The sequence below is a fragment of the Tympanuchus pallidicinctus genome, unplaced genomic scaffold, assembly GCF_026119805.1.
Source record: "Tympanuchus pallidicinctus isolate F22 unplaced genomic scaffold, pur_lepc_1.0 scaffold23, whole genome shotgun sequence".
NCBI lineage: Eukaryota > Metazoa > Chordata > Aves > Galliformes > Phasianidae > Tympanuchus > Tympanuchus pallidicinctus.
In genome coordinates this window covers 4,671,120-4,696,119 of record NW_026294740.1, presented here as the reverse complement: position 1 = coordinate 4,696,119, position 25,000 = coordinate 4,671,120, and the positions used below count along the sequence as shown (strand labels likewise).

Below are 25,000 nucleotides of genomic sequence, written 5' to 3'. Positions count from 1 at the left end.
ATAAGTCAGAAAAATCTTTCAAGTCCACAGCTGCTAGAACATTGTTTTATTGTTAGTTCTGCACAGACCTTTCAGCACATAAAAATAATAATCCGTTGAGTACAGTGATTCAAAAGTCTGTTTCATGGCTTCTCAGGCTGCAGATTTCTCTAGCAGCACTACTGCCTGAGGCCACCAGCCTCTGCAGGCATGGAAAAAAAGCAGAACCCAACTAAAACCCAACAGAAAGAACTTGTGCTCGGACATCAGGTTATTTCAAGCCCACTGATACCCTACAGTTCAGGTCTTTGTATAAATATAGCAGCAGAGGCATCACAGTGTCAACCTGAGAGCCACAGCAGTACATTAACCAGTAGTAACAGCAGCATTGCCCTCTGTACTGCGGGCTGTGGGTGAGGCACAGGGAACAGATATGGCTTTAGGGGTTACAAGCAAATGCTGGAAAGGCATTGGCAACCTTAGTGCCACTGCTGGAGAGGTTAACACTGAGAGATCAACACCACTGAAGTTTAAAGGGCAGGCAGAACTAGACACTGTTAAAAAGAAATTAACTTAGGATTAAAACAAACAAACAAAAAATCATCTGAATTTCTCTACCTTCAGAAAGTCAGCATTGCCTGCAGGGTTAAAACAAAACACTCCCTTGCTGCCTTCCAAGGAAAAATGTCCCATCCAAAACTCAACCACGAAGTTCAGCATTAGCAGCCCTGAGCAAAAGCACGTGAACTCGTTTGTAGCATAAGGCTTCTATTGGTAACACTTAAATAAGGACTAAGAGATGGGGGAGCAAGGAGAGGAGCCATCCAAAACAGAATCCCATTTGGAAGGCGTGACACCATCCCAGACTGCTGCGGGGAACAGTGCTTGGAGGCACTGCAAAACATCTGAGGCAGCAGCCTCTAACCTACACAGGAGGAGGAGACTTTGTGCCTCTTGGCAAGAGGTCTGCAGGGCCTTAGTTCCCTGGTTTTTGGAGAAACACTCCCTAAATTCACAGAAACTGGTTTCCTGGAAATCGGTGTTGCTAAGGTGATGTTGTAGATAGAAGAGAGCAAAAATGCAGTGGGAAAAAGACTCACTTCTGCATTTTCTTGAAATGCTCCATGGCTAAATTCCTCAATATCCTCTGGTCCCACTGCTGGAAGAAGGAAGAGAGCCAGCAAGATGCAGTGATCATCCCTCCAAGCAGTGCAGCTCCTGCCAGTCTGTTTCACTCTCACATCTGACTCGCGTTTTGAAAAACTCCTTAATGAGTCTCTGTGCTTCTTCCTTCACTGCAAGAGAAGCAGCACCCCCTTTGACATGATACTTAGACACGTACCCCTGCTGCAGACATCACCTCATCGAGCATCCCAATAACCAACTCACCAGTCTTGCGAGCAGGGTTCTGATCTTCAGTCAGTAAGTGAGACAGGTGCCGAGCAAAGCCCTTAAACAGGTCCTGCAGGGGTGGGGAGGATAAAGAGCAGCAAGGAGACATCAATAATTTCACCAGACTTATTTCTGCATTTGTTCTGCCCTGAGCATAGACTGGCTGTAGCACAAAGCATCCACAGATTTATACTGATTTATACTACAGGACTGCTACAAGCCTGCAAACTCACCCAACCCTGTAGTGTGTGCCATGCACACACATGTTGCCTTGTAGAAAACATCATGTAAACCAGACTAAAACTCAACTTCATCTGCTGCCACTCCACAGCACGAGTTCCTAAAATCTTGCTAGTGCTTAGTACAAAAACATGAGCAATAACAAGTGCAGGACTGACAAGATACCACTTCAAATTACACACAAATCCTTTCTTGCAAGAGAGGAACTGCTGCACCTACCCATCAAAGACATGACCTGGAAATGAAATGTGGTACCATTATCATATTTCCCTTTTCAGAGCCCCAGATCACTAGGGAGATGCAGTTTCCTTCTGCTACAGAAGTTGTTGGGCTGTACCTACCTTGGAAGCAAATTTGCCACCCTTGTAGAATGGGGTCAAATATTTAACAACGATGTCTGCTGTCTCTTTGAGGGACATGCTTTTGGCCACAGGTTGTATGGTCTTGCTGGCTCCTTCTTTATCACTCTGCAATAAGTTTGGATCAAAAGTCACCTTCTTCTTTGTCAGACCCACACTTTTGCTTTCTGGCTGGGACAGAATAGAAGATTTTGCTGCTGTTCGCATCCGCTTTGTTGCAGGACTTTCTGTATCCTGGAGATGGGACAGAAGAAAACCAAAACCACCAATTCCTGCATCAGTGTTCTGAGAAAAGGAATCTTTGCAGCATCCTGCAGGCTCTTCCTACATGAATACCATGCAAGGAGTCTATGCAACTCCTTCTTGGGCACATTAAGCTCTGCAGACATAATATACTTTCTTAGACTGGCTTTGAAAACACCCTTCAAAGCTACTACCTATTTCTTCCTGCTCTTACTAAGGCAGCTAATTGCAAGACCCTGTTTTATACAGGAAAGGCTGGCAGGAAAAGATTTCCTTACATCCCTCAGGAAGAATCAGCCTCTTCAGAAGTGCCACAGCCCTGTTCAACAACAAAAAAGCAAGAAGCAAACAGCACTGTTCATTACAGACAGCTCCTAGGCAGTCTTGGATGCCAAAACAAGAAGCAGAGACTGACTGTCAAGAAAGGCTGTGTGCATGATTCACTTCTGAGTAGTCCCATGGGCCACTGAGATGTGGTTGTTCCCAAAACTTGAGAAAGCACCTTTCTAAATATAGTTAGTTACAGATCTAGAAAGGGTGGAGAGTTTCATTCCAGGCAAGTTATCAGCAAAAGGTACAGTCACAGAAAAGAAACAAAGCAGAGTGGAGCAGAAGCTTTTCACTGCAGTCTGAACTGCTGGCATTCGTTCTGGGGGCAGCAGGGTGACACCAAGAGGCTCATCAACAGTTCTCCTCTCCACTGTAACTGTAGCTGGGCCGTCCCGAGGTAAATAATGCTATCAGGTGAAGATCAGACCAGGAAAATCACTCCAAGTGAGAACCTTGGCACAAGGTAAGCAGAAATAGTCAAAATCAGCATACACTGAAGTCTTACCTCATCTGATCCTTGTCGCTTCCCACTCTGCCCTTCCCCAACAACAGCTTGTTCAGTTTCTGTGACACTTTCAGCAACACTAATGGAAAGAGTGGAAAGAAGGACAATTTTCAGTGGCCATGAGATTCTCCATGGTAAAGCAGGAAGTTTCCTCACCAGCCTATATATCTAATATGGATTCCCAGTTTCCAAGACCAGGCTGGCAGGGCCCTGCAGCTAACTAACAGGGCAACACAGAGAGGAGAGAGGTGGAGATTTTACCTCGATGCATCAAGTTCTTCCTGAAGGAGTTTACATTCAGCAGCCTGCTGGGTCTTACAGCCCTCCTCCCTCTCAGTCAGTGTTCCTTCTGTCTCTCCCAGCTCCTCATTCTCCCCCTGGGACTGTCCTGTCACATCTCCTCCAGGGGTGTCTTTGTTTTCCTGAGTTATAGATTTCTCTTGACATATGCTTTGAGAAGAAACCTGAGGTAGTGTGCTTGCAGTACAGCTGACATCCTCTGTTGAGCTGCAACTTTTGGCTTTAGACCCACCTTTGGAAAGGGAGAAGAACTTGGAAATATCCTGTGATTCTTTTTTGGCCGCTTCTGCCAGCATTTGCTGCTTTTTGCTGGGTTTGGTCCTCTTAACAGAGCTATCCTCAAGGACAGCTTTTGTGTCTGGACTGGTTTGCTGTTCCTTCTTCTCAGGAAGAACAACTACTACCTCAGCACTCTCACACACTGCTTTGGTTGCTCGCTTTTTTTTCTGGAAAACAGTGGATTTTGTGTCCAGTTCCAGACTGCAGTTGCTGTTGTCTTGTTTCTTTGGACAATCTTCTTTTTTGACAAGTTTTGTATCACTATCTTCCTGGATCTTCAGCAGTTCTGAAGCTGTCTGGAACAAACCGGACTTCTTTGGAAAGCCAGCTCCCACACGCTTGGGTTTGAACTAAGGAGAAAGGAAGGAGAAGATATTTATGACTTTTGTGGTCTGTGTGCAGAACTCTGAAAGGAGACAAGCTTATGAGTACAATACACTGCAGTGCATACAGCTGTAAGCTGAGGATGACTCTAAAATTGACTCAGCATCATGACCATCAACTGAGACATCAGGGAAATGGATTAGGCTAAAGTCATAGTTCCACAGTAAGGAAACAAACTGCATCTTTGGTAAGGTAAGATCAAAAAAAAGAAATGCATTGTACAGCCTGCAGATAGGTTCTCCTTTAGGAACCAGCATGGTGTTGTTCTTACTACAAAAACAAAAGGTGGATAAAGAAAGCAATTCCAGTCTGAGTTATAGTGATGGCAATAAAAAAACCTAAAACAATCATGAAAAAGCAGGTAGATAAGCCATATCTCATCTATCCCATCTGTGCTCACTCACCGAGTAAACTTGGGATGCAGGGAGGAAATCTTCCTCTGCTGGAGACTCAGATTTTGTTCCCGAGCTGCTGCTGCCTCCAGTTCCTGACCCAAAGACTGAGAACAACTCTCCTCCTTTTGATGCTTTGTTGATCTCTGCTACCTGAAAAAAAAAGGATAGAAGCAAACTCCTAGTGGCCAGAAAGAACAGGAATATCCTCAGAGACTTACGGCAAGCAGCTAACCTAAACTAAGATTTCTCTGTTGTCAGTAACAGTCTGAAGAATTTCCCATTCCCTCTATTGCTAGACCTAGAGGATGCCTGGATAAGCTTGCACTGATGAATAGGTTTCTAAAGTTTGTAAACTCATAGGCTGCAGCCAATAAGGATACAAAATGAACATAGATCCGGTTTCTCCTGGAGACATAACCAAGAAGAGAGATGTGGAAGACATTCAAGGCAAAGAGGAGTTTCTCCTTCACCTCTCCTACGCAAATACTACTCTATTTCCCTTTGAGCTGAAGCCACACCACATTAAGAGGCAAGGGCAAGCAACAGCAGACGTTAGGCCCTACCTTCTTTAGCACAGATGCCTTGTACGAGTTAGCCATTTTACTGGTTCTGAAAGCTTCATACTCCAGCTCCACCGCACAGGCATGAGGGTCTGACCTGTAACACAGGCTGGGGTGATTTCTGGCAAGACACACTTCTACATCTGCAAAGGGAACACTAATGCTTAAGCAGCTCCCTGACAGTACAAAGGTTTCTACTTCTGATGCTTTAAGTCTTAAGTGATGCAGTAGTGACTTGGTGGGAAATGGAAAAGGTGTGAAAACAGATCTAAATTGAAGTCCTGTTCAGCTGCTCCGTTTGGAAGTACACTATCCCCATCTTGTGGGACAAGGAGGAATTGTGATCAGGCTGATCTAGCAGAATTACACATAGGAATCCTTATGAAAGATGCTGTTAAGTGAAGCTACATCCTTAGATCAAATAAAAAGGCATTCCCTGAGAGCAGTAATGTTGCTTGGGGAAGAGTAAGCCCTATGTAAAGGGACTCAGTACACTATCCCTTTTCTTTCATCTCGTACCATTTTCCTACTGCTGTTGGAATCTCTTGGTTGGCACTCAAAGCTTCTTCCAGTATCTTCAAGCAGTGTTCCCGTCCCTAGGAAACACAGGATTCTCAGACATGCTGTACAGAAATCACAGTGCCTCTAGGACTTCTGTCCCTGAAGGAGTTAAGAACAGGGAAGGCAGAATCTTTGTTCTCCTTTGCAAATCAGCAAGACTGCATGTTAAACAGCCTTTCTTACCTTTACTGTCAGCTTAGAGATTCTTCTGCTGAAGGCATCCTTCAAGGGGCAGTCTGCACCTGCCACACGAGAGACATTTAGAAAAGGCATTGTAGGAGGGCTGGAGCTGATGAAGAGTACCACAGCTTTCACAAGGAGGCCAATTCAGCACTGCTTGGCCTGTTCCTTCTTACACAGCGATGCCAAGAACCACTACAGTCACCCCAGCTCAAGGCACCCCAGCTCTCAGGAATTAAAAAACAACCAAAACTAGAGAAGCTGAGCAACATGAGCCACCAGGTACTCATTGACAATAGTGTAAGACCTGGGTCGCTAGACAGGGTTCCAAGTGTCACAGATACAAATGGCAAAGTCTTTCAAAAGTTGCCTTATAGTCCAACTCAATACTTCTGCATAAACACTTACAAATAGCCTAAAAGGTCAGCTTAGAGAACAACGCCTTCTTTTTGTCTCTGTTAGGAAAGTTCAGGAAGATGCATTCCATATCTTCACCCCAACCAAAGCTAAACTCTGATTCTCCGCCTCCAGCCAAACTTTCACAGCCAAAAGCCCAACCCCTGTGCCTAGGGATTGATACCCCCAGTGCTGATGCTACATAAATTACGTGCAGCTGCAAAATACAAGGCTTCCTTTTCCCAAGGAGAACCCACTATAAATAAAAAAATATTTACTTGGGGGAACAAAATCTTCTTTTTCTGGTTCTTTGCCCTGGAAGAAAAAAAAAAGGGATCAGTGAAACATTTCCATTCCTGCAACACACATGTAGGTCTAGAAACACGAAAGACAAATTTTTATCCCCCTGTAGCATGGAAAAATAATGTTGAAGTTACAAAGGTGCTGAAAAGGCAGCAAAACAGGGAGAAGGACAAAAGATGAGAATCAAAGCCAAAGTCTTTGGCTTATAGTCTTTGCTATAGGAATATGCAAGAGGGTGAATAGGGAAATCTGTTTCTACTCCTATCAGAGTTGCTAAAGGCAACAGGATCCTCTTGATAAGCACTGCAGAGAGGCAAGCTGGACTTCTTCACATTATGAAATTGGCCCAGCATATGGAGAACGTCACAAATGCAGAGGTAATCAGTAAAAAAAAGAACAAGCAACAGCACAGTGCAATAATTTACTTTCATTTACTGCCAGAACGCCTTTATATCTATAAGACAAGCACACAGCATAAAGACTGTACCAAACCACCCATGAATCTCTCACAAAGCTACACCAACTCACTCTGCGCAGGCTCATCTGTTTCTTGTAGAAATTGTCCCACTCCCGTTTCCGACTCTCTTCACTGGCTTCATCCCCATTCCCACTGCTTTCTTCATCATAGCTGGACAAGGAAATAAAACAAGAGGCACAAACATTTCTGTAGATGTAGCATTAATGGGGGCACAGGCCTGGATCATCCCAGGGCTTACAGAGAAGATGCATTTCAGAGCCTTTCTGAATGAGTCGTTCTTAGCTTTTAGTTTCGCCACCATCTGACAACACGGACCATAGTGTTCATGGGATTTATTAATTTCATGAAATAGGAGCAGATAAGTAGTGCTCTGAGAATGGAGGACTCCATTTCAAAAGCTCTGACATCCCCTGCCACAGGGCTGAGCAGTTACTGCTTTGGGTCATGTACTCCATCTATCAGTTATTACTGCCCATGGAGCTTAGCTGGCAAGAAAGGCGTAGCATCCACTCCCCAGCAGTGCCTCTCAGGTCCTGAGATCAAACACAGGCTTAGGTCACAAGTACACCAGTTTTGTCTGTCTCAGCTGGAAGTGCCTGAAGAACGAGGGCAGCAGTCTGAAGCTGTTTAAGGAAAAGCAGAGGGCTGAGCCAGCCGACAGCACTGTGCATCCTGGCAGACTTTCATGGGCAATGCAAATGGGAAAGCTTGCATCATGGCAGAGCAGCACAATGGCTGCAACCCAGCCAAAGAACAAGGAGAACAAGGAGAACATCTCCACACTTCCAAGCTTTTTACAGAATAAATCATGTTTCCAGCTGCACATCTTCTTTTTGCTGTCAGCCCAATGGAAACACTAAAATCTAGCAATCGGCAGAAGAATTTGATGCTGGCAGTCTATCATATCCACAGTGATGACTAAGTCCTGTCACTGGTGCCCCAGACTGCTTGCCCAAAGACAGCAGCACTAAGCCAAGAATGAGTTCTGGATCATATCATACTTTGCTGTCATGCTGGTCTCAATTTAAGCATTCTAAACCTTGTGACTCCAAACAGAGCTGTGCCCATTTGCTCCTTTCACAAATGTCAGGCTAGTCTCTTGAACCAATTACCTTCTGCAAGGCAATGCTTAGGTCACTCAAAACAGCTTTTGGCTCTCTGGGATATGAATCTGATCCGGGGCTGCCAAAGTGTGTGGAAAATGAAATTCCAGCTCCTGCTGCCAGGAAGTTACAGGAAACTGCCATCACACCGAAACATGTGGTGAAAATAGGAGTGATTGGGCCTGCAGCTGGGAGATGCTCCCTTCTCTCTGATAGCTCCTAAGAACTGGACTTGAGCTACCAAGTACAGACCTGCTAAAACCTCTGCAGCCTCTCCTTCCCCCTTCGTACAGCTCTGGGTCATAGCAGTCCCACGAGGATCCTGTGGGCCCAATGCAAGTTTTGCTCCAGTTGTTGCTGCAGCGCTCCAGTGCCTCCAGCTGCCTTTTCACTGCCTCTGGGTTCTTGCAGTAATCACAGCACTTATTGCAAGGTGGAGTGACATCGCCAAAGTACTTTGCGATGGCAGCGTGACGACACCTAGGAGACGAAAGGAAAAAGGATCTGGAGATTATTTCCAATGAAGAACTCCACCCTTCAAATGCAAGTTGTCATGTGATAAAGACTTGGGTTTTTTTTTTAAGAGAAGTCTATACTAGCAGGAAACTGGACTTCTGTGCCTGGTATTTTGCTTATGGATTCTGTGCCTTCGCTTCCCCACATGTAAAACAAACTGGTGTCAATCTATTCTGATAAATGATTTCAGATCTTCGAGATCCACAAAAGGTGGAATGGATGGAATATGCAGTTCTTAATTCTGCGTCATTGGCCAAATATCTGCCATCAGAAGATGACACAGGTTTCAATCAATGGCACAGGTTGCACAGAGAGGTGGTGGATGACCAATCCTTGCAGACACCCGAGGTCAGGCTGGACAGGACTCTGAGCACTGATGGAGCTGTGGGTGTCTCTGCTCATTGTAGGGGGTGGGACCAGATTACTTTTAAGGGTCCCTTCCAGCTCAAACTGTTCCATGACTCTATGATCAGTGGCCAGTCTGGGGAGAGTCCTACATGTATGTCCATGTGCTCACACATTGCACAAGCTCTATCAGCTTTAGCAAACTAGCCATTTGAAGACAATTAGATCCTTCTTCCAGCAATCTTCAAAGATTTTTGGCAGACATCAGTGCTTTGGGACATGCGAAAAAAGTTCAGTAACAGATATACGATCATTAGCAACATGGGCAGGAGGCCATTCCTCCTCTGGAACACTCCCTAATTTAAATGAGTGAAGATAGTGTTTTTGCCAGTGGAAAAAGAACCAGGGCAGCCACTTGTTTTCAGAAAGCTGGAAGAATTTAGAGGAGTTTTTCAAAAGTTGGGTTTCACAGCAGAGGTGGCCGTGGTATCTGAATCCAAATCCCAGCACCAGACACACAGAAACAAAATCATGCAGTTAGAGATAAATCCTGCAGTCAAGCAGCAACATGAGAATTATTTTACTGCAAGGAAGATCAAAGTGGAGATTTTGCTCCTGTATTGAGGAGTGTCTCAGCTGGCTTACCAACTTTGTGTGCAAAAAACTGAGTGACAGGGAGGAAAACCGAAAGAGTGTACACTTCATTTATTCTTATTAAAACCCTTTGAGAACAAGTCTGAGCTTGCCAGCAATCTGACTAACAAACACAGCTTGTGAACTTGCGTGCATTCTTCTGGGCCAGCATAAGTGCATGTGTACATGGCACAAAAAAGGCCTGGAAGGGTCTGCAGTGGTGGCTGGCACATTGTTCCCATCAGTTCCCCTGAGCTGGTGAGCTGGCCAAGCAGATGAGCGAGGAAAGCAGCAGCTCACAGTTGCCAAGCAGGAAAATGAGTGTATGCTGAAGTGCCCAGGGCTGGTGCTGCTCAGGTGAGGGCTGCAGCGTGGTGACGTGCTGCAGGGGCTGGGGACTCAAAGCCCAGAAAGGGCTCCCACAAAGCTGCCTTTATATCAGTGGCACTGACTCACTGGTGCCTTGAGCACGAAGAAAGAGCTCCTTTCATGTATTGGGGAGGGGTGGGGGGATTGGGACGGACACAACTCATTTGATCCCCTTGTCCTCCTTTTCCAAAAGAGCTGCTGGTGCAGCCTGTCCTGCTGTTACCAGACAAACTCCAGTTCAAATGAAAGTCCTCAACATCAACATGGCATTAAGAAGCGTTCTTTGTTACAGTGTCAGATGCACGGGGGATCCCTCCACCTCATGTGCACGCCTGGCACAAAAGATCTTCAGCTTATATGCATTACTTCTGTTACATATGTAAAGGTTTTCCCGGATAGCACATTCATATTCAATACTTTTCCCTAAAATAACACGGGGTTCTGCCTCCTTGCACATACTCAGCCTTTTCGTGGAGGGGTATCGGTGTGCCCTCTAGTTGAACTCTTTTTACACTATTAGGGACAGAAGGTTCCTTTTTGTGTGATGCTTTGCTGATGGCATCACCAACTACTGGTTCTTATCTTCAGACTGGCCTTGTGGAGGTGCAGGACATCCCCTAGTTCTACTTTTCCTAAAGAACTGCTGCTGTGGACTGTCCTGCCAGTGCTATGTGACTATAATAGCATCAGTGAGCTAAGAGTTCCCCCCCAAAAAAAACAGGAGGGTGTTCTTATTACTTCCCATCTCTCTCAAACACACACTGATCTGAATTAGAGTTAAGTGAGGCATACAGGAGTGGTCAGGTCTCTCCCATTCCTACAGAACTCACCAGGCTTATGCTGGGGACAGACATCCACACGTACCCCTGTCTCTTAAAGCAAAAGGAGAGACCCTGCAAAGAAATCCTCTGGAGAAGCAGAGATCAAGTCTGATGTCACTGGAATTTAGAGAAGTTCAAGGTCCTTTAGGAGGGTCTGTCGTGATAGGACAAGGGGAAATGGTTCCAAACTAAAAGAGGAAAGATTAGGATTGGAAGTAAGGAAGTTTTTACACTGTGGGCAGTGAGGCAGTGGCACAGGTTGCCCAGAGAGGCAGTGGTGCCCCATCCCTGCAGACAGCCAAGGGCAGCAGATGGGCTGTGAGCACTGATGGAGCTGTGGGTGCCCTTGCTCAGGGCAGGGGTGGCACCAGATGGCCTTTAGGGCCCCTTCCAGCTCCCAACAATACTGTGATTCTAAGTTCCTAGACTGCCAGCCTTGTAAAGTCAGGCTCAGCTTGCAGTATCTGCCTCCTTTATGCAAAACCACACAAATCAGGGTCACAGCCTCACCTGACCCAATGATAGCCATGAGTTGAGTCACTCAAATTCAGTTGCAGAATGAAGTTGCAGTCCCAGAAGTGGACACAAAAGGCCAAAAAGAGGTACCAAAATGGATGCTGGGGGAACCATTGGGTTAATGGGTAACTGAATACAAGGTCCTGAATCAGTTGGCTACATGTTGCCATGGTGAGGAAACTTCCCACATCTCATGAGCACCTGAAAAATGCCCAAGAGATGGAGAGCTGATTTACATCAGTTAATGATAGCTTGAATTATTACACATGTCCTGAAATGATTGAGTCTTTCCAATACACACTGTGTTGTTTTCTCCCCTACTCTTCTACAGGAGTAAGTACGAGCTGACCACTGGTCTCTGAAATGTAAAGTCAGTATTTTATTTCAGACATCCTACCCAGGTTTTATGTCATGGTATAAGATGAAGAGCAAATGACAACCAAGTTTATTCATGTATTTTTGTCAGTGGCAATATGTGTCAGGAGAGTGCTATCTCAGCTCTATGGATGCCTATACCATGCCTCCTTTTTGTACTCCTTGCTTTGGTAGATCAGGTAAAACAGTACAATTGTTGCTACCATTAGTAGAAATGAGTGAGCTGTTCGAGAAGACACAAAGTCACATATCCAAGAAGCAGCTTTGCCTATGCCAGAATATGTCAGGAAAAAAGCATTCCTTCGTAGGAGCCAAAGGAGGGTACACAGCCCCATTGAGAGCTCCCCAGAAATACAGCAAGTCTTGAAATGAACCCAAGAAAAGAGAGCAGTATGAAACATACAAAAATCACACAAGGCCAAATTATTTACACAGATGCCAGTTGCTGAACAATTTAATGTGCTCCACCAAATTCACTGCAGGGGAGGTAGAACAGACAACCTTTAAGGGTCCCTTCCAACACTGGTGATTCTATGATTCTGTGAAAAAGAAGGACAAATGGTGTGGTTGATGGAGTATTACTGTTTTGCACCTATCTGAAAGGCTGTAGCTCTATAGCAGCAGCTGAACTTCAGCAATCCGGAGCCAAGGCAGTGGGCATCAGCTGTCCCCAGCCCATCAGAAGCCCAATGCATTGGGAAAGTGAATGAGTTGGCCAAGGGCATGAAGCATATTCACCCCCAGCAGCAGCACGCTGTGCTGCACTGTCACTGCAACTTTGCAGTCAGAAAAGTTCCTTCCCCTGGGACTGGGAAGGAAACTGAGCAGCGCAGAGCGACGGTAATTGCTTTAACACACCCCCAAACTTGTGCAAGGTGAGCATCGGCTTCAGCCCCGCTCCAGAAAACTCCACAATAAAAAGAGAAGAAGAGAAAACCTCACTCGGAAGGGATGTGGAGAAGCGAGCCCTGGAGGCGGGGGCTGCAGGCAGGGCTCCCCACGGCCGCCCGCCCTGGCACACACGTAACCCAAAACTGTGCTGCTCCGCGACAGCCGGCGGCACACGGAGGCAGAGACAACAGCTGGCTGTCAGTGCTGAGCGAGCAGAGCCAGCGCCGAGCCGGGATGAGGGGAGGGATGACGTGAAAGTTTCAGAAGGCAGAAGGAAAACAAGAGGAGGAGAGCTCGTGGCACGGCTGGGGTAAGGCTATTGCTGGTGTTCGGTCAACCATAGCACCTTCGCATTCAGCTGGTTAGCAAGTAGCTGGAGCTGGTGGGGCTCTTTAGGGTGAGCTGCAAAACCAGCCTGTGAACAGAGCTCGCTGGTTTAAGTTTGTTTGCAAGGGACATTCAGTTGCGAAGGTGGTGAGGGGAAAGCTTGTAGTAGGATTCCAGAAAGCTGCGCTGCAGCCGGACTGCTAACAAAAGGATTCAGCCTGCAGCCTTGCATTGCTCCTACAGTCAGAGCAGGGTAAGCGACTTTTTTGTTGATTAGAAAGGCTGTGCGCTCGGTTTTCTGTTGCTGCTATGGAATGTGACCTTAGCTGATAAGCAGGTCTACTGCAGGGCATTCTCTGGAGGGCTGATTCGATGCATTAGGACTCTGTTTGGGTGAGGGAACCGCTCTGCTTCTCTGTGTATGTGCCATTGGGGAGCAGCTGCCAGCACAGGGAGCACACGTCAAACCAGGGGGTGCAGCCACAGCGTGGCTCCAGAGCTCCTCCCAGCTGGAGCCAAGTTTTATCTCCCGAATCCTGAAGCAAACAGAGAGCTTAGAAAACAAACCCTGCTTGGGAAACTAGCACACTGTGCAAGGAAAGCATCTGTGTCCAATAGCAATAAATGGAAAGATTTTACACAGCTTCTAACAAGAGAATTCAGAAAAAAGAAGAAACTCGAAGCAGTGTGTATCCAACACAGCTGGTGGTTTACAATCAAACCAGCATGGGAAGCCACTGCTCTGAGCGGAAACGTACACACACATACATGGTATATGGTTTACAACAACAGTACTGACAGGTCCGAATGCAGTGAGAGAGGAAGCAGAAAGAAAAAACTGTGAGCTGTGGTTGTACAGAGGGGTGTCCCATAACCTGCACTGCCACCTGGCTGCTGCTGGAGAGGAGGAAGGGGCTGGCAGGAGGCCGAGCAAAGAAACCCCATTTTGTGCCACCTGAATGTGATTGCTGTGCTTGGAAGACCTGAGCTGAGCCTCTTCCAGCGGGTGCTGGGGCAGCCAGCTGCGTACCAACAGGCACAGGGGCAGAACGCCAGGAAGATGCCTTCCCCATTTCACACGTGCCTGTATGGAGGAATGTTAAGGAGCAGGTATTTCCACTTCTTTCCTTCCCATTAGAGTGAAGGGAGGGCAGGTTGTGTACAAAGACACGGAATTGGAGCTGCCTGCGTGAGAAGACCCGGTGGTTAGGAGCCACACGCCTCCAGCTTAGCCCGAGGTTCAAAGGGGATGGAGGCAAGTTTCCATCCCGCTAATGAAGGGTCTCTTGTTTGTTGCAGCTGAGACGGTTTCACAGCAGGAGAAAAACAAAGTTTGGGGGGGGGGGGGGAAGGAAGGGGGAGGAGCAAGGAGAGATGTGCAGTGAGAGGGAAGGAGGGAAGCAGGCCAAGTTCTCCTTGTGAAAGAGAACCTTAACGGGTTTGGCTGGGGGCTCGTCCAGCACAGCAGTGTGTACATGTGGGAGGGGGGAGCAATATGAAACACATGTCTGGATAAAGGCGGCGGGACATGGCTTGTGTTACAGCTGTCACAGCACACGGCCTCTCACCCCGAGTGAAATGCAAAAGCAGTTCTGGAGGTACAGAACAGAACCATTTGAGCGAGCAGATCCCGGCTGCAGCAGCAGCTCTCCAGCACAGCCTGCCCACGCAGCAAGCAGCCACACCGGGAGCGGACAAGCAGATTTCCCAAAGCTCAACAATGTGTGCCATTGTCTGGGAGCAGAGCAGGGTGGCTGACAGCAGGTTGGAAAGGGATTTCCATTGCCAGAGCCATACCTCACACACCAAACTGCTCATAGATCTCAGTACATTTGTGAAGCGGCATTCATAGCCATCCAGTCACCTCTGCCCTAGGAAATTGTTTTGCTAGTATCAGATGAGACTTTCAGGTTAGATTCAAGCACGAGCAACCCTTCGGCCTATAAAAAGTTCTCTTGTTTTATTTTTAAAATTGACCTTTTCCATTCACTGGATGGCTCTGTGCCTTCGTTTCCCCACTTCTTAAACATGGGACTGGCACTGAGGAGCTGCATCGTGGGGTGATGGGGATTTGCTTGTGGGATGGACTGGAGTAAACCACGGTGCTTCACAGAGCCAGCACAGTGCCCTGATGGGCACCTCACCTCCTCCAACTGCTATTGCAAGGAACTCGGAGCCTTTTTATATTAGTCTAATATTAGGTTGGAGGGGAGGAAAGCAACATTTACGCTGCTGCCTCAAAACCAGTCTCCAAATAGTGGGTGGTAGAGATGACAGGGTGTCCCAGCCAAATGGCTATTCAGGCAGGGCTGCTTTCTGATCTGAAGGAATGTGTGGCCTTCTTTTCCTGACCAACTGACAAAGTTAAAGCTTTTCTCCCATGACATGGTGCTGTAGTTTACCAGTTTGGGTGTGTGCTGTTAAAAAGCTGAATTCTCTCGATACTGGAAACTGTTTTCATCTGTTTGGGAATGAATTATAGGTCTGTCTGGCTCTGTTCACTCCTGTTTTAGGAAAAAAAAAAAGGGCTTGCCTGTGAACCAGAGCTAAGATTCACATGGTTGATCAACTACAGCATTGCACTAACAATGATGAGAGAAAACCATGCACTAATAATAATGCTGCATTTCTATAACCCTTTTCATCTCAGAAGTACATTACATACTTAGAACAATAAACAATCAGACAAGAATCATTACGTGTGCTGCCAAAATGCATCTAAACTTTAACAGCACCAAGCAGACCAACCCTGTTTTAGGACAGGAAGTCTGCAGACCTTATCCACACGAAATCAAAAGCATGTTTCAGGAACCAAGAACAAAGGTGGTGGGGTTAGGAACTTACCAAGCCTTCATGTTCTTAAGAAAGTGGCTAAGTACAGTCAGAAATCATTTTAAAGCAGAACAGAAAGCATCTCTCCTCCAGCTGCTCAGCACCTTCTGCTCCACTGAGAGGCTGGGATTGCCTTCTAGGATTTCCTACCCAATTAGATACCACAGCCCACAAAGGCTTCCCATTCCTACACTCATCCAGTTTCAGCCAGCTTATTGGACTTGTCCAAGAACAACACAAAGTATTTGCTTCTTCACAGCCAGAGCCTTGGAAAAATGACAACTCTACATGAAGGATGTTACCCTGGCATTCTGCTTCTCAGGCACATCGGGGAGGTGCTACTTCATAGGGTCTGACATGGTCAGTGAGTACTGTGGGGAGGATACTGAACTCTCCTTCACAGGCCTTGCTGCATTACTGCTCCAGGCATTGGAGGCTTCAGGGCACCACCACCACTGAAGCCTCCATGGCTTCTTCGTCAGTTTTGTATGACTGTAGCAACAGACCCATACAAGCAAAGCTTTTCAGAGAGCACAGTAAAACCAATGGACTGGGAAGTCATGCCAAGAGAAATAAAACCCTACGAAGCAGGACTGGCAAGGAGCAGCTACGCAGCCATGCTTTCATCTGCTCTCACCCTGACTCAATGACTGCAAGGCAGATCGCAAGCAAAGGTAATTCCTTGTGTAGCTGCAACAAAACTAGGGACTTATCATCTAGGTATTTCAGAACATTTTGGAGACACGGACACACAAAAAACAGCAAATCCAACCCCTGATAGTGGTTACATGCTCTGCAGCTTCACAGAAACAAAGTTGTGCAACAAAGGCATGGGATGGGATGACTTACCAAAGTCACACAACCAGTAAGCATCCACGGCAAGTCCGGAAGAGTGCCTGCATTTACTAACTTCCAGTCCTGGGGCTAAACCACAAACTGAAATTCATGTTCTTTGTGCTGAAATAGGCTGCTCAATGCCACCACAGGTATGAGCAGAAAGGTGCCTTACTCCTCTGCAGTAGATATAAGCTCACAAAGTTTTGATGCAAAGCATTTTTTCTTGCTTGAAGCCTGGAAGCTACCACACACAGCCAGTTCACAACACCAAACCTGACCAAAGCTTTTGTCTGAAATGCCTCCAAATTGAGGCTTTTTAATGGCTTAATCTCAGAAAAGCAGAGCAACCAGCTTCTGTGAGTGCTTCAATACAGCTTAAGTCCATTAAAATAGCTCAGAAAGATAATCTCAGGCTATTAGGGCAATTTTTGCAGCTTTGTTCAGTAGGATCAGCAAGATGAATCTGCATTAAAAACAAATAGCAGCATTTTCTGGGAACCTAACTCCACAGATGCCCGAAACATAGAACATGTTTCCTTGGTGTTAAATGCTCATCTGATCCTTGCAGCACACCTGCAGACATCAGGCATCCTCCTGCATTATTACTGTGCTCCCCCTTTTCAACCAAAGCTAACAATCCAAGGCATATGGCAAGTTCTGGCTCTGTTATTTTTCTCCCCCAAATCCAAACCCAAACTAAAAGGTTTGTTTTATTCCTTCCTCTACCAGGCCCTGCAACACAGAGGAGGGCAGGGAAGCTGGATGACCCAGTCCCACTGTCAACAGTGGGTAGACAAGCTATTTTTTAATGGACAGCCAGAAGAGGAAATAGCTGAAACCACAGCGCTGCAGCACCAACTTCCAAACTGCCAGTCACAAGGCATCAGTGCTGCCTTCACTTCCTTTTCTATGCAAATTTGTCATCCAACTCCCTGTCTTCACTTTGTATCATCTACAGCTACTGTTATGGCAGAAAAAGTTCATGACAGTTGTCTGATGAGGCTTTACTGCATTGCTCCCCAGTCACTCAGCATTTCGTCCATAGCACTGGCTTTGCTGCCCCAGCAGTTGAGTTCCCTCTGCTCTGGAGGGCTCCCATCCTCACTGGATGCGTTTCTAAGGAACAGCAATGAGCAAAGTGAGATTCCCAATTGAGATTAAAAAAAATTTGCAGAGACTCAGTCTTGCTCCAAGCCCCACAGAATCATTGTCATGGGACAGCAGTCCAGGCTTAGAAAGTAAACTATTAAGACTTAGAACCTTAGATTTCAAATCTCTCAAGACTTGCCCATTTCAATAGTAATCACTACAGTTACTGCTTCCATCAAATCTGTACTACCTGGTCTTTGCAGCTGTTGGCAACTGAGCTTACTTGAAACATGAAAAAAAAGGAATTAATTCTTACAGTTCCCCTCTGAAATCTGTAAGTAGTGTCATCACTGCTGTGTTGTAGATGAGGGGGACAAGGCAGATGCATGGGACAGTTTATCATGCAGCCAGCACTGCCCTCATGCTAAGCTTTAGGGTAAAAGTGTGTGTGCTGAAATCAGTTGGAACAAAAGATCTCTACCAAAGCTAAACCTGACTGAAGTCTTTACATGCAGGAGAATGGAAGACACAAAAATCCATGGATATAACTAGCCTTTTTCGCGAGTTTTAGTATTATCTTACTTATTTTTTTCTGAGAAATAAATGACCCTTTTGCTACACTTAAGTAGAAATCCCAAAGCTGTGAGAGCCCTTGGAACCAATGCGCAGTCACAAGTTCAGCAGTGCAGTCGAGTGGAAAAACATTTGCTTCCTTGTGCAGACTGTGCCACTGATTTCAAACTTTGTCCCCCCGAAGAAGTTCAAACCAAACAAGCAACATTCCTTGCAAGTTTTAGAACAAGTCCTTCACGTAGCTCCAGATCAGGTAGCCCCAGAGATGACAAGTCCCTGTCATTTTAGTGTAGATACTCTGTTACTCCACGTGGAGTTCTGGGGTGCTAATGGCCAATTTTATGCTGCATAACCATTGTATACCCAAACTTCAGAAGCCCGGTTCTCATACTTGCTATTCCTGTTGCAGCCCAAAAGCACCATACCAAAGGTTACAGCACACTCCTTACTAGGAGAGCTTCTGGGCAGGCAGGAACAGCCCCAAAGGGAGCAAACATTTTAGTTTGTTAGAGCCAGGAATAACGGTCTTCTTACATTTATTTATTCTAAAGTTTTTCTTCGAGAGCCAAGAGCAGAAAACACAAATCACTTCACCTCTGCCCCCACTGCCATCTCTTGGAATGGAAGCAAAACTGGAAACTTGCTGATAGAATCTCACAGTGCTGCGTGAAGGGGAAAGGAACCACTTCTGGAGCAGCTCACTTGGGGTACGGCAATGATCCAGAATGAGCTATTTAGCTCTAGACCCAATCGTGACCTGCCAGGTCAGCAGCCCATAGTAACGCCTCCCTCTGCTAAGCTTCACAGAGATCTTTCTGTAGATGTAGATTTTTCATCCACCCCCAAGCCCTGGAAACCAGCTGGTTCCGATTTTTATTCCCTAGCTCGGATTTAAAAGAACAAAGAAAACCCTTTCTGGATTGCGTAAACACACAAAATGTAATTTTATTTGGCACTGAAGTATTTAAGCCCAGCATGCAAAGAAACAGCCACGGTCTCTCTGTCCTCAGTGTTTAGAAAAACTGAACTCCAAGGATCCATTTGTTTGAGTAACCAAACCAGATGTGCAGCAGTGAAGTAGCTGCCTTATTCTGGAAGTACTGTCCTGGTCTTTTGACTTTGTTGTATTAACAAGATTAGGAAATTAAACTGCAAGGTACAAGAGCCATAGAACAGTGCTGACTGTTACAATACACAGGAGCTAGTATATTTTGATGTAATGATATTGTTTGATATAAGAACCATAATCAATCTGCAAGTCCCAACGCTTGTTTCAGGCAAACTCTCAGCTATTTCAGCATTTAAAGGAAGATGTTTAATTTCCATAGCTCTCCTGCAAGCTTGTTTGTTTTAATACCTCCCAAAATTTTGCTCAAGGGGGAAAAGAACAGCAAATATTGGTGGTGAAGCTGAGGCCTCTAAGATAGCTACAGCTTACAGGACACCCACTGTTCAATTTATATACTGCTCCACTAGAACAGACTGTGGCTTAAAAATTAAAATAGAACTAAGGGCTGCATTTAACTTACCATACCAAACTTGCAGTCATCTGGAATGACTTAAAAAGCATCCAGCTCTCCCCACTGAACGTGGGCTTCAGCTCTTCATATCAACCAGCTTTACTGAACAGTGACAAAACATTACGAATGGTGCTGTTGTGCCAAACACCTTCGTTTTTGAAGGGGTTTTCTACAGCTGGAGTGCAGGAAGACTTCTAGGGGATCTACTTTGTGTTCCTCGTAGCACACAGCTGAAAACTACTTGAGTACAGCATCGTAAGATACCTTGCAATGCATTGCTTTCTGAAAAGACACGTCAGCATAATTACAAAGCAAACCTTGTTTTCGTTGGGTGGAAGGCAAGAGCAGCCAGGAATAACTTTGTGCCTGCTGAAGTTAAGTTCCTTTTAGAAGAAACACCGTTTCACCTTTGCACAACAGCGTAACTGTCAGAAGCTCCCTCAAAGCCAGAGTCTGAAATGAGAACAGTGCCAGGATGCGCAGATAGTTAATAGTCCTCCACCTTAGCTACTGGGAATGAGGACTGAGACCAGATAAACTTGTTTTACTTGTGATCAACACCCCTATAAAGAAGGCTGGCAGCTTCCTAGCATTAGTCAGTGAAAAGGTTTATTTCTATTTGTTTTCTTCCTACAGCACAAAGGCTGGAGAGGTTGAGCCAGAATGTCTTCTGAAGCCTTTCTGAAGGAAATGCAAACCATTGGTGAGAAACTTCTCCTTAAGCTCCAAAAACTGCCCAAGGCTGACCCTGTGGAGATCGTGTCCTTCTGTGTGGTGCTCCTGTTTATTGGTAAGTTTAGTGGCAGAGGTGGAGGGGGGTCAGAGTGTCTCTGCTATGGGAATAGCTCGCTCTGCTGTCTTTGTTGATGGATCAGAACTGTTGGAGTTGTTTTCCAGGCTGCTTTCTGAGGCTCTATTTAATTGCTAGATCATTTTTTAGTATTCTGTGTGTACCTCTACACACATGCAGTGTATCACAGGCAACAGCAGAACTTTCCTCAAGGCTCCTCTAGTTTAGCATTAGTTTAAAAAGTGATATTTTAACAAACCCAGAGTTGCTGCAGTGTTTTGATGCGTGGGAGATAGCTTCTAACAAATGGCATCAGGGGACCTCACTGCCATGAAAAATCCACGAGTCTGAGACCCTAAGTGTCATTGCTGTGCTTAGTTCAGTAGAAGCCAATACGCTGCAGATGAGCCTATTTATTCTTCTCACTTAATGGCAAAATCTCTCCTGATGCTCTGTGTGGGGATGGCATGGGAGGAACAAACGAGACTGTTTGTGCGTGGGAAACAAAATTTGTTTAAACAATGGGGAAACAAGCAGCAAGGAAGGCAGACCCACCTCCTCGGAGTACAGCTCTCTCCCAGCCTCAGTGCTGGAAGGAAGGGTGTGTGTGCAGCCTGGACACTCCTCCCTGGGCTGGAATTCAGAAACAGACACACCTGCTGATCTTTTTTGTTCACAGTGCCAGCTGATTCCCCACAGCTCAGAACATCTGGCAGCCCTTCTTCAGACTTTTAAAGAATGCAGGCATGCACATGCTCCTTATGGGCTTTGCAGGATTAAACACGACATCTTTCTCTACTGGGGATAACCTAAAGTATCCCTTCCAACCCTGGCCATCAGTGTAGAATAACAATCTGCTAATACACTAATGTAGAGTTATTCTACACTACATCCTGGTGTGCAGTAACAATAGGGCAGCCTACTGCTTTGTGAAACAAAACCCTGTGTTTGAAATATTTATTTCCTCAAGCTTAATACAGAAGAAAGAGTAAAGCCAATCCAATCACAAATATCTACTCTTGTCCAAGGGTAAATATCATTACTCTTCAGAAACGGAACTGCCAGTTTGATTAGCCAAATCCTCTCTAGCTGCTTCTGACATAACTGTGGGGAGTATTTGATCTCTGTCCTCTCCAGTGCATAGCTCTGCTTAGTTGTTGCATGTCATCTCTGAAACAACAGCCCATAAGGCAGGTAAAGCTATCACAGAATTATAGAATTGTTTCACTTGGATGGAACAAACTCCCCTGCAATGAACAGGGACATCTACAGCTCCATTAGGGTTCTCAGAGCCTGGTCCAGCCCGACCTTGAATGCCCTCAGGGATAGGGCATCCACCACAAAGCTTTGCTCTTGCATGGTTTGGTATGCAGCTCTTAAGAGCTCAAAATACCCAGTAATGACAGTAGTTTTGTGTGTGCAGTGAATGAGCTCTAGGGCCACAGCCTAGAAAGCTATCTTTTGGTCTGACGGTGATGTACAAATAAATACATTCTATATTTTTATTGTTATTGTCTTGCCTACCAAAAAATACAAACAATTAGGGTGGACAAAGGGGAAAACCCCAATTCCGTGTCCAGACTGTGGGTAAGTCAGTGTACCTAGCTCCTTTAACCTTATGAACAGCCAGCTGGCCAATCAGCACGGTTATTGACACCTACAGCTCCTGCCAAGGCCTGACATGCATTGACATTTGCCCAGATTCAATGGATGACTAATACAAGAGAGCAGGAACTTTCAAGGAGAGAGTTGGGAATATAAGGTAAAAATCACCAAGAAGCTTGACTCTGTTCATCCTGCTGCTCAGACAGCCTACAGGAGATATGGGATGAGTCTCCAGTGATTCCCCCTATGTCATGAAGCAATACCCTTTTTCCTTCTCTTTCCAGTAACTGTTCTCGTGCTGATGATCATTGCTTGCAGCTGCTGCTGTTACAGCTGCTGTAGCTGCAATGAGGGTCCTGACCACAGACGTAGGAAGGCCCAAGTCCGCCCGACTGCCCATCCATGAAGTGCATCAAGAGGTGACATAACCCATCATCAAGGACACGCACGGACATCGTGATTCAGTCCCATGGGAATGACTCTCTGCACTAATGCACTGGAAATGGCAATAACAATATTAATGATTATGACTCAGAGGACCAGAAATCACAGCATGAAATACATTCTTTCTGTGACAGCTACGGCTGGGCTCCACGATGTGAGCAGAAAGGTAACACAACTTTACCATAACTGTCTCCATGTTTGGGGTGGGCTGGGAGTGCATAGACACCAGCTTCTGACAAAACAGACACACTTACCCAATAACGGTCCTGCAGCTGAGCTAGCCAAGGGTTCCATTTGTGAGCATCAAGCCACACACCAAAGCAGAGAATATGAGAGTTGCCACATGGATAGGGGGCACCTACTCTCTTCATAAGTGCCTAATCCAGAAGCATGATGTTGGGTGCTAGCAAAACCACTGACATTGCTGGGATGTTGACATGCTCAGTACATCTTGGATCAAGCCCAAACCTGCTCTCTCAAAAGCCATGTGCAATAGACACCTTTAGCTGAGATGACTGCTGAAAACAACAGATTGTCAACCTGATGTAAATATGCCACCTGAGACTCGATGTACAGCTCCCTGACTACAAATACTCCCTGCCCTCTTTTGTGTCACAGCAATGTGAAACTGTCAAAAAGAAAAAATCAGATCACGTGCAATTCTCTTTGTAAAGAGAAAGATAAAGGCATTCAAGAAAAATTCACTGATGTTACAGTTTAATTTGATAAACGTGCTGCTTCCCAACTTCCATGTGCTAGTTAGATCTTTCGTGAATTCTGCCCTTCTGCATATTGCAGGTGAGTGGTCCTTAGAGCATGGGAGTTACAGGAGACAAACAAACCCTCATCCTTACTTGAGGGACCTGTGTGCCTGACTGTGCACCATGTGCAGCTCATTTCAGTGGACATAAACAGTGTGCCAAAGGTATGTTCATTAGCATTCACAAAGGCATTTCAAAGGAGTGACACGCAGTGTGGTAATTGTCACTTCAGGGTACACATGCAGCAGCTGACAGCTGGCACTGTGACAAAGCACAGCCAAGAATGGCCTGTACAGCTGAAGTTACCAAGTGAAAATAAATCCCTATTCCATGTTGCAGCCACTGTGTATGTTTGGTTTACACTGCGGTGAACGTTAAGGAATTTCTCTAAGTACAAAGCTATGGTGCAGAGAAGGACTTTCGTAACTTCAAATGGAAGATCATCATATTGCATCCAACTCTGCAAGCCAGTGGGCTTTCTTTCAGCCCAAAGTGTGAGAAAAGTCACTTTACAAGAAGATATAAAAAGATGAGTACTCATAGATAAGTCGTCTTCTACCCCTTCTATTCCACATTCAAAGTGCAGAGGAGTCAAGGGGATTACACATATGTATACCACAACCAACAGAGAAAGGAATCAAGTTTTTAACAGTGGGATTTTAAGTATTTTCATGCTTCAGAAGGGACAACAAAACAGAAACTTTGTAAAGAGACCTCTTCTCTCTGATGCCTGTGCCCAAATTACTAGAATGCTCATTACATCTGCAGCTTCTCATGAACTTAATGCACTTTAAAAAAAAAATAACCTAGATGTAGGTATTTTGCATTTTTTCCACTTGCATATTGGAATAAATCCACCCCCACCAACACAGAGAACAGTCTAAAATTTATGACAAAGTTCCTCAAACTACCACTGTTACTTGAAAATTAATTAAAAACAAAACAAAAACAGCATTTAAAATTAACTAAAGCCAACAACCTTCCAGGATAAAGTGGGGACATTCCCTAGATATTAAGCCTCTGAGCCCCAACTTGATCACTGCAATCAAATGATTACTGTACCAGTATAAGCTGCTACATGCACAACCACATTAAGGCCAACAAATTGTGGCCTTTATTTTGCTATCCCAGAGCTTCCACTTACAACAAATATGCTAGGGTAGGGTAAGCTCAAGCACAGCATCAATTTACTGCGATCAACATGCCAAGGTGCTTCTCATTAACCTGTCAGATGTTTTTGCTCATTTATTTACAAACAAGTGACAACCAAGGTGACACAGAAGTCTCAGAACCTCTCTTCTGCAGGAGACAGCCTCAACAGACATTTCAGTTTCAAAGTTAAATCACGAGACCTGTGAAAGAACAGAGCTTACTTTCTTTCCTAGCCTGTGCTAGACAGTGCCAGCTACAGCAGTTAACAGAATCCCATTGAGAAATGTTTCAGCAGCATGGAACCAGGCTGTACTAACAGTCAGGAGGAAGCTCAGCAGGCTGGAAACATACCAACAGCTCTGACAGGTGGCTGTCAATGGGAACGAGCTGCCAGGCATTATTGCAAAAGGAAAACCACAGATACATTTCCCGGTTGTGTTACAACTTAAGTCACTGACAGACACAAGGCAGGGGATAGGGAAACGGCTCCTTTCCTATTTCTCCCACTGTAAGTTCATGAATTAGAAGCAGAGATACAGTGCTGTTGGGGGGGGAAGAGAGAGAGAGAAAAAAGGAAAAAAAATTAAGCAACTTTGTAAAGAATGCATCTGGCTTCT

The 25,000-nt window shown here is 45.5% G+C and overlaps 2 protein-coding genes across 13 annotated transcripts in view; one reads left to right on the top strand and one right to left on the bottom strand.

Annotated features, from left to right (window-relative positions):
* Window positions 1–31: 31 nt before the first annotated feature.
* Window positions 32–25,000, bottom strand: part of RECQL5 (RecQ like helicase 5) — a 36,274-nt gene continuing 11,305 nt past the window's right edge. For 3 of the 6 annotated variants that reach the window (XM_052688242.1, XM_052688243.1, XM_052688245.1), the window contains exons 9-20: window positions 8,240–8,467; window positions 6,935–7,034; window positions 6,382–6,418; window positions 5,711–5,769; window positions 5,486–5,562; window positions 4,970–5,063; window positions 4,416–4,556; window positions 3,310–3,977; window positions 3,049–3,127; window positions 1,953–2,204; window positions 1,369–1,441; window positions 32–1,295 (exon numbers count right to left, since the gene is read on the bottom strand). In XM_052688242.1, coding sequence (XP_052544202.1) covers window positions 1,174–1,295; window positions 1,369–1,441; window positions 1,953–2,204; window positions 3,049–3,127; window positions 3,310–3,977; window positions 4,416–4,556; window positions 4,970–5,063; window positions 5,486–5,562; window positions 5,711–5,769; window positions 6,382–6,418; window positions 6,935–7,034; window positions 8,240–8,467 — 1,930 coding nt within the window. In that variant the 3' untranslated portion in view covers window positions 32–1,173. Of the gene's footprint in view, window positions 1,296–1,368; window positions 1,442–1,952; window positions 2,205–3,048; window positions 3,128–3,309; window positions 3,978–4,415; window positions 4,557–4,969; window positions 5,110–5,485; window positions 5,563–5,710; window positions 5,770–6,381; window positions 6,419–6,934; window positions 7,035–8,239; window positions 8,468–25,000 lie in introns of those variants that run through there. The other 3 variants (XM_052688247.1, XM_052688246.1, XM_052688248.1) reach the window with 3 other exon arrangements.
* On the top strand, window positions 12,457–23,569 carry SMIM5 (small integral membrane protein 5). 7 transcript variants are annotated; one of them, XR_008207995.1, is made up of 5 exons: window positions 12,465–12,763; window positions 18,675–18,818; window positions 20,268–20,421; window positions 22,311–22,636; window positions 23,269–23,569. XR_008207995.1 is itself a non-coding variant. In XM_052688257.1 (4 exons), exons 3-4 carry the CDS (start codon window positions 20,295–20,297, stop codon window positions 22,430–22,432), a joined length of 249 nt encoding a protein of 82 aa, XP_052544217.1. In that variant the 5' UTR covers window positions 12,459–12,763; window positions 18,675–18,875; window positions 20,268–20,294; the 3' UTR covers window positions 22,433–23,569. The 7 variants fall into 7 exon arrangements, 6 of the variants coding, with proteins under 6 accessions (XP_052544221.1, XP_052544217.1, XP_052544215.1 ...); XM_052688257.1 differs by having other exon boundaries at window positions 12,459–12,763; window positions 18,675–18,875; window positions 22,311–23,569; XM_052688255.1 differs by having other exon boundaries at window positions 22,311–23,569.

What these genes read in the sequence shown, in the direction of transcription:
- SMIM5 (XM_052688261.1), top strand. Translation starts at nt 20,295, where the DNA reads ATGTCTTCTGAAGCCTTTCTGAAGGAAATGCAAACCATTGGTGAGAAA. An exon ending in TGTGGTGCTCCTGTTTATTG is followed by an intron (nt 20,422 to 22,310) that starts GTAAGTTTAGTG and finishes TTCTCTTTCCAG; the next exon opens with TAACTGTTCTCGTGCTGATG.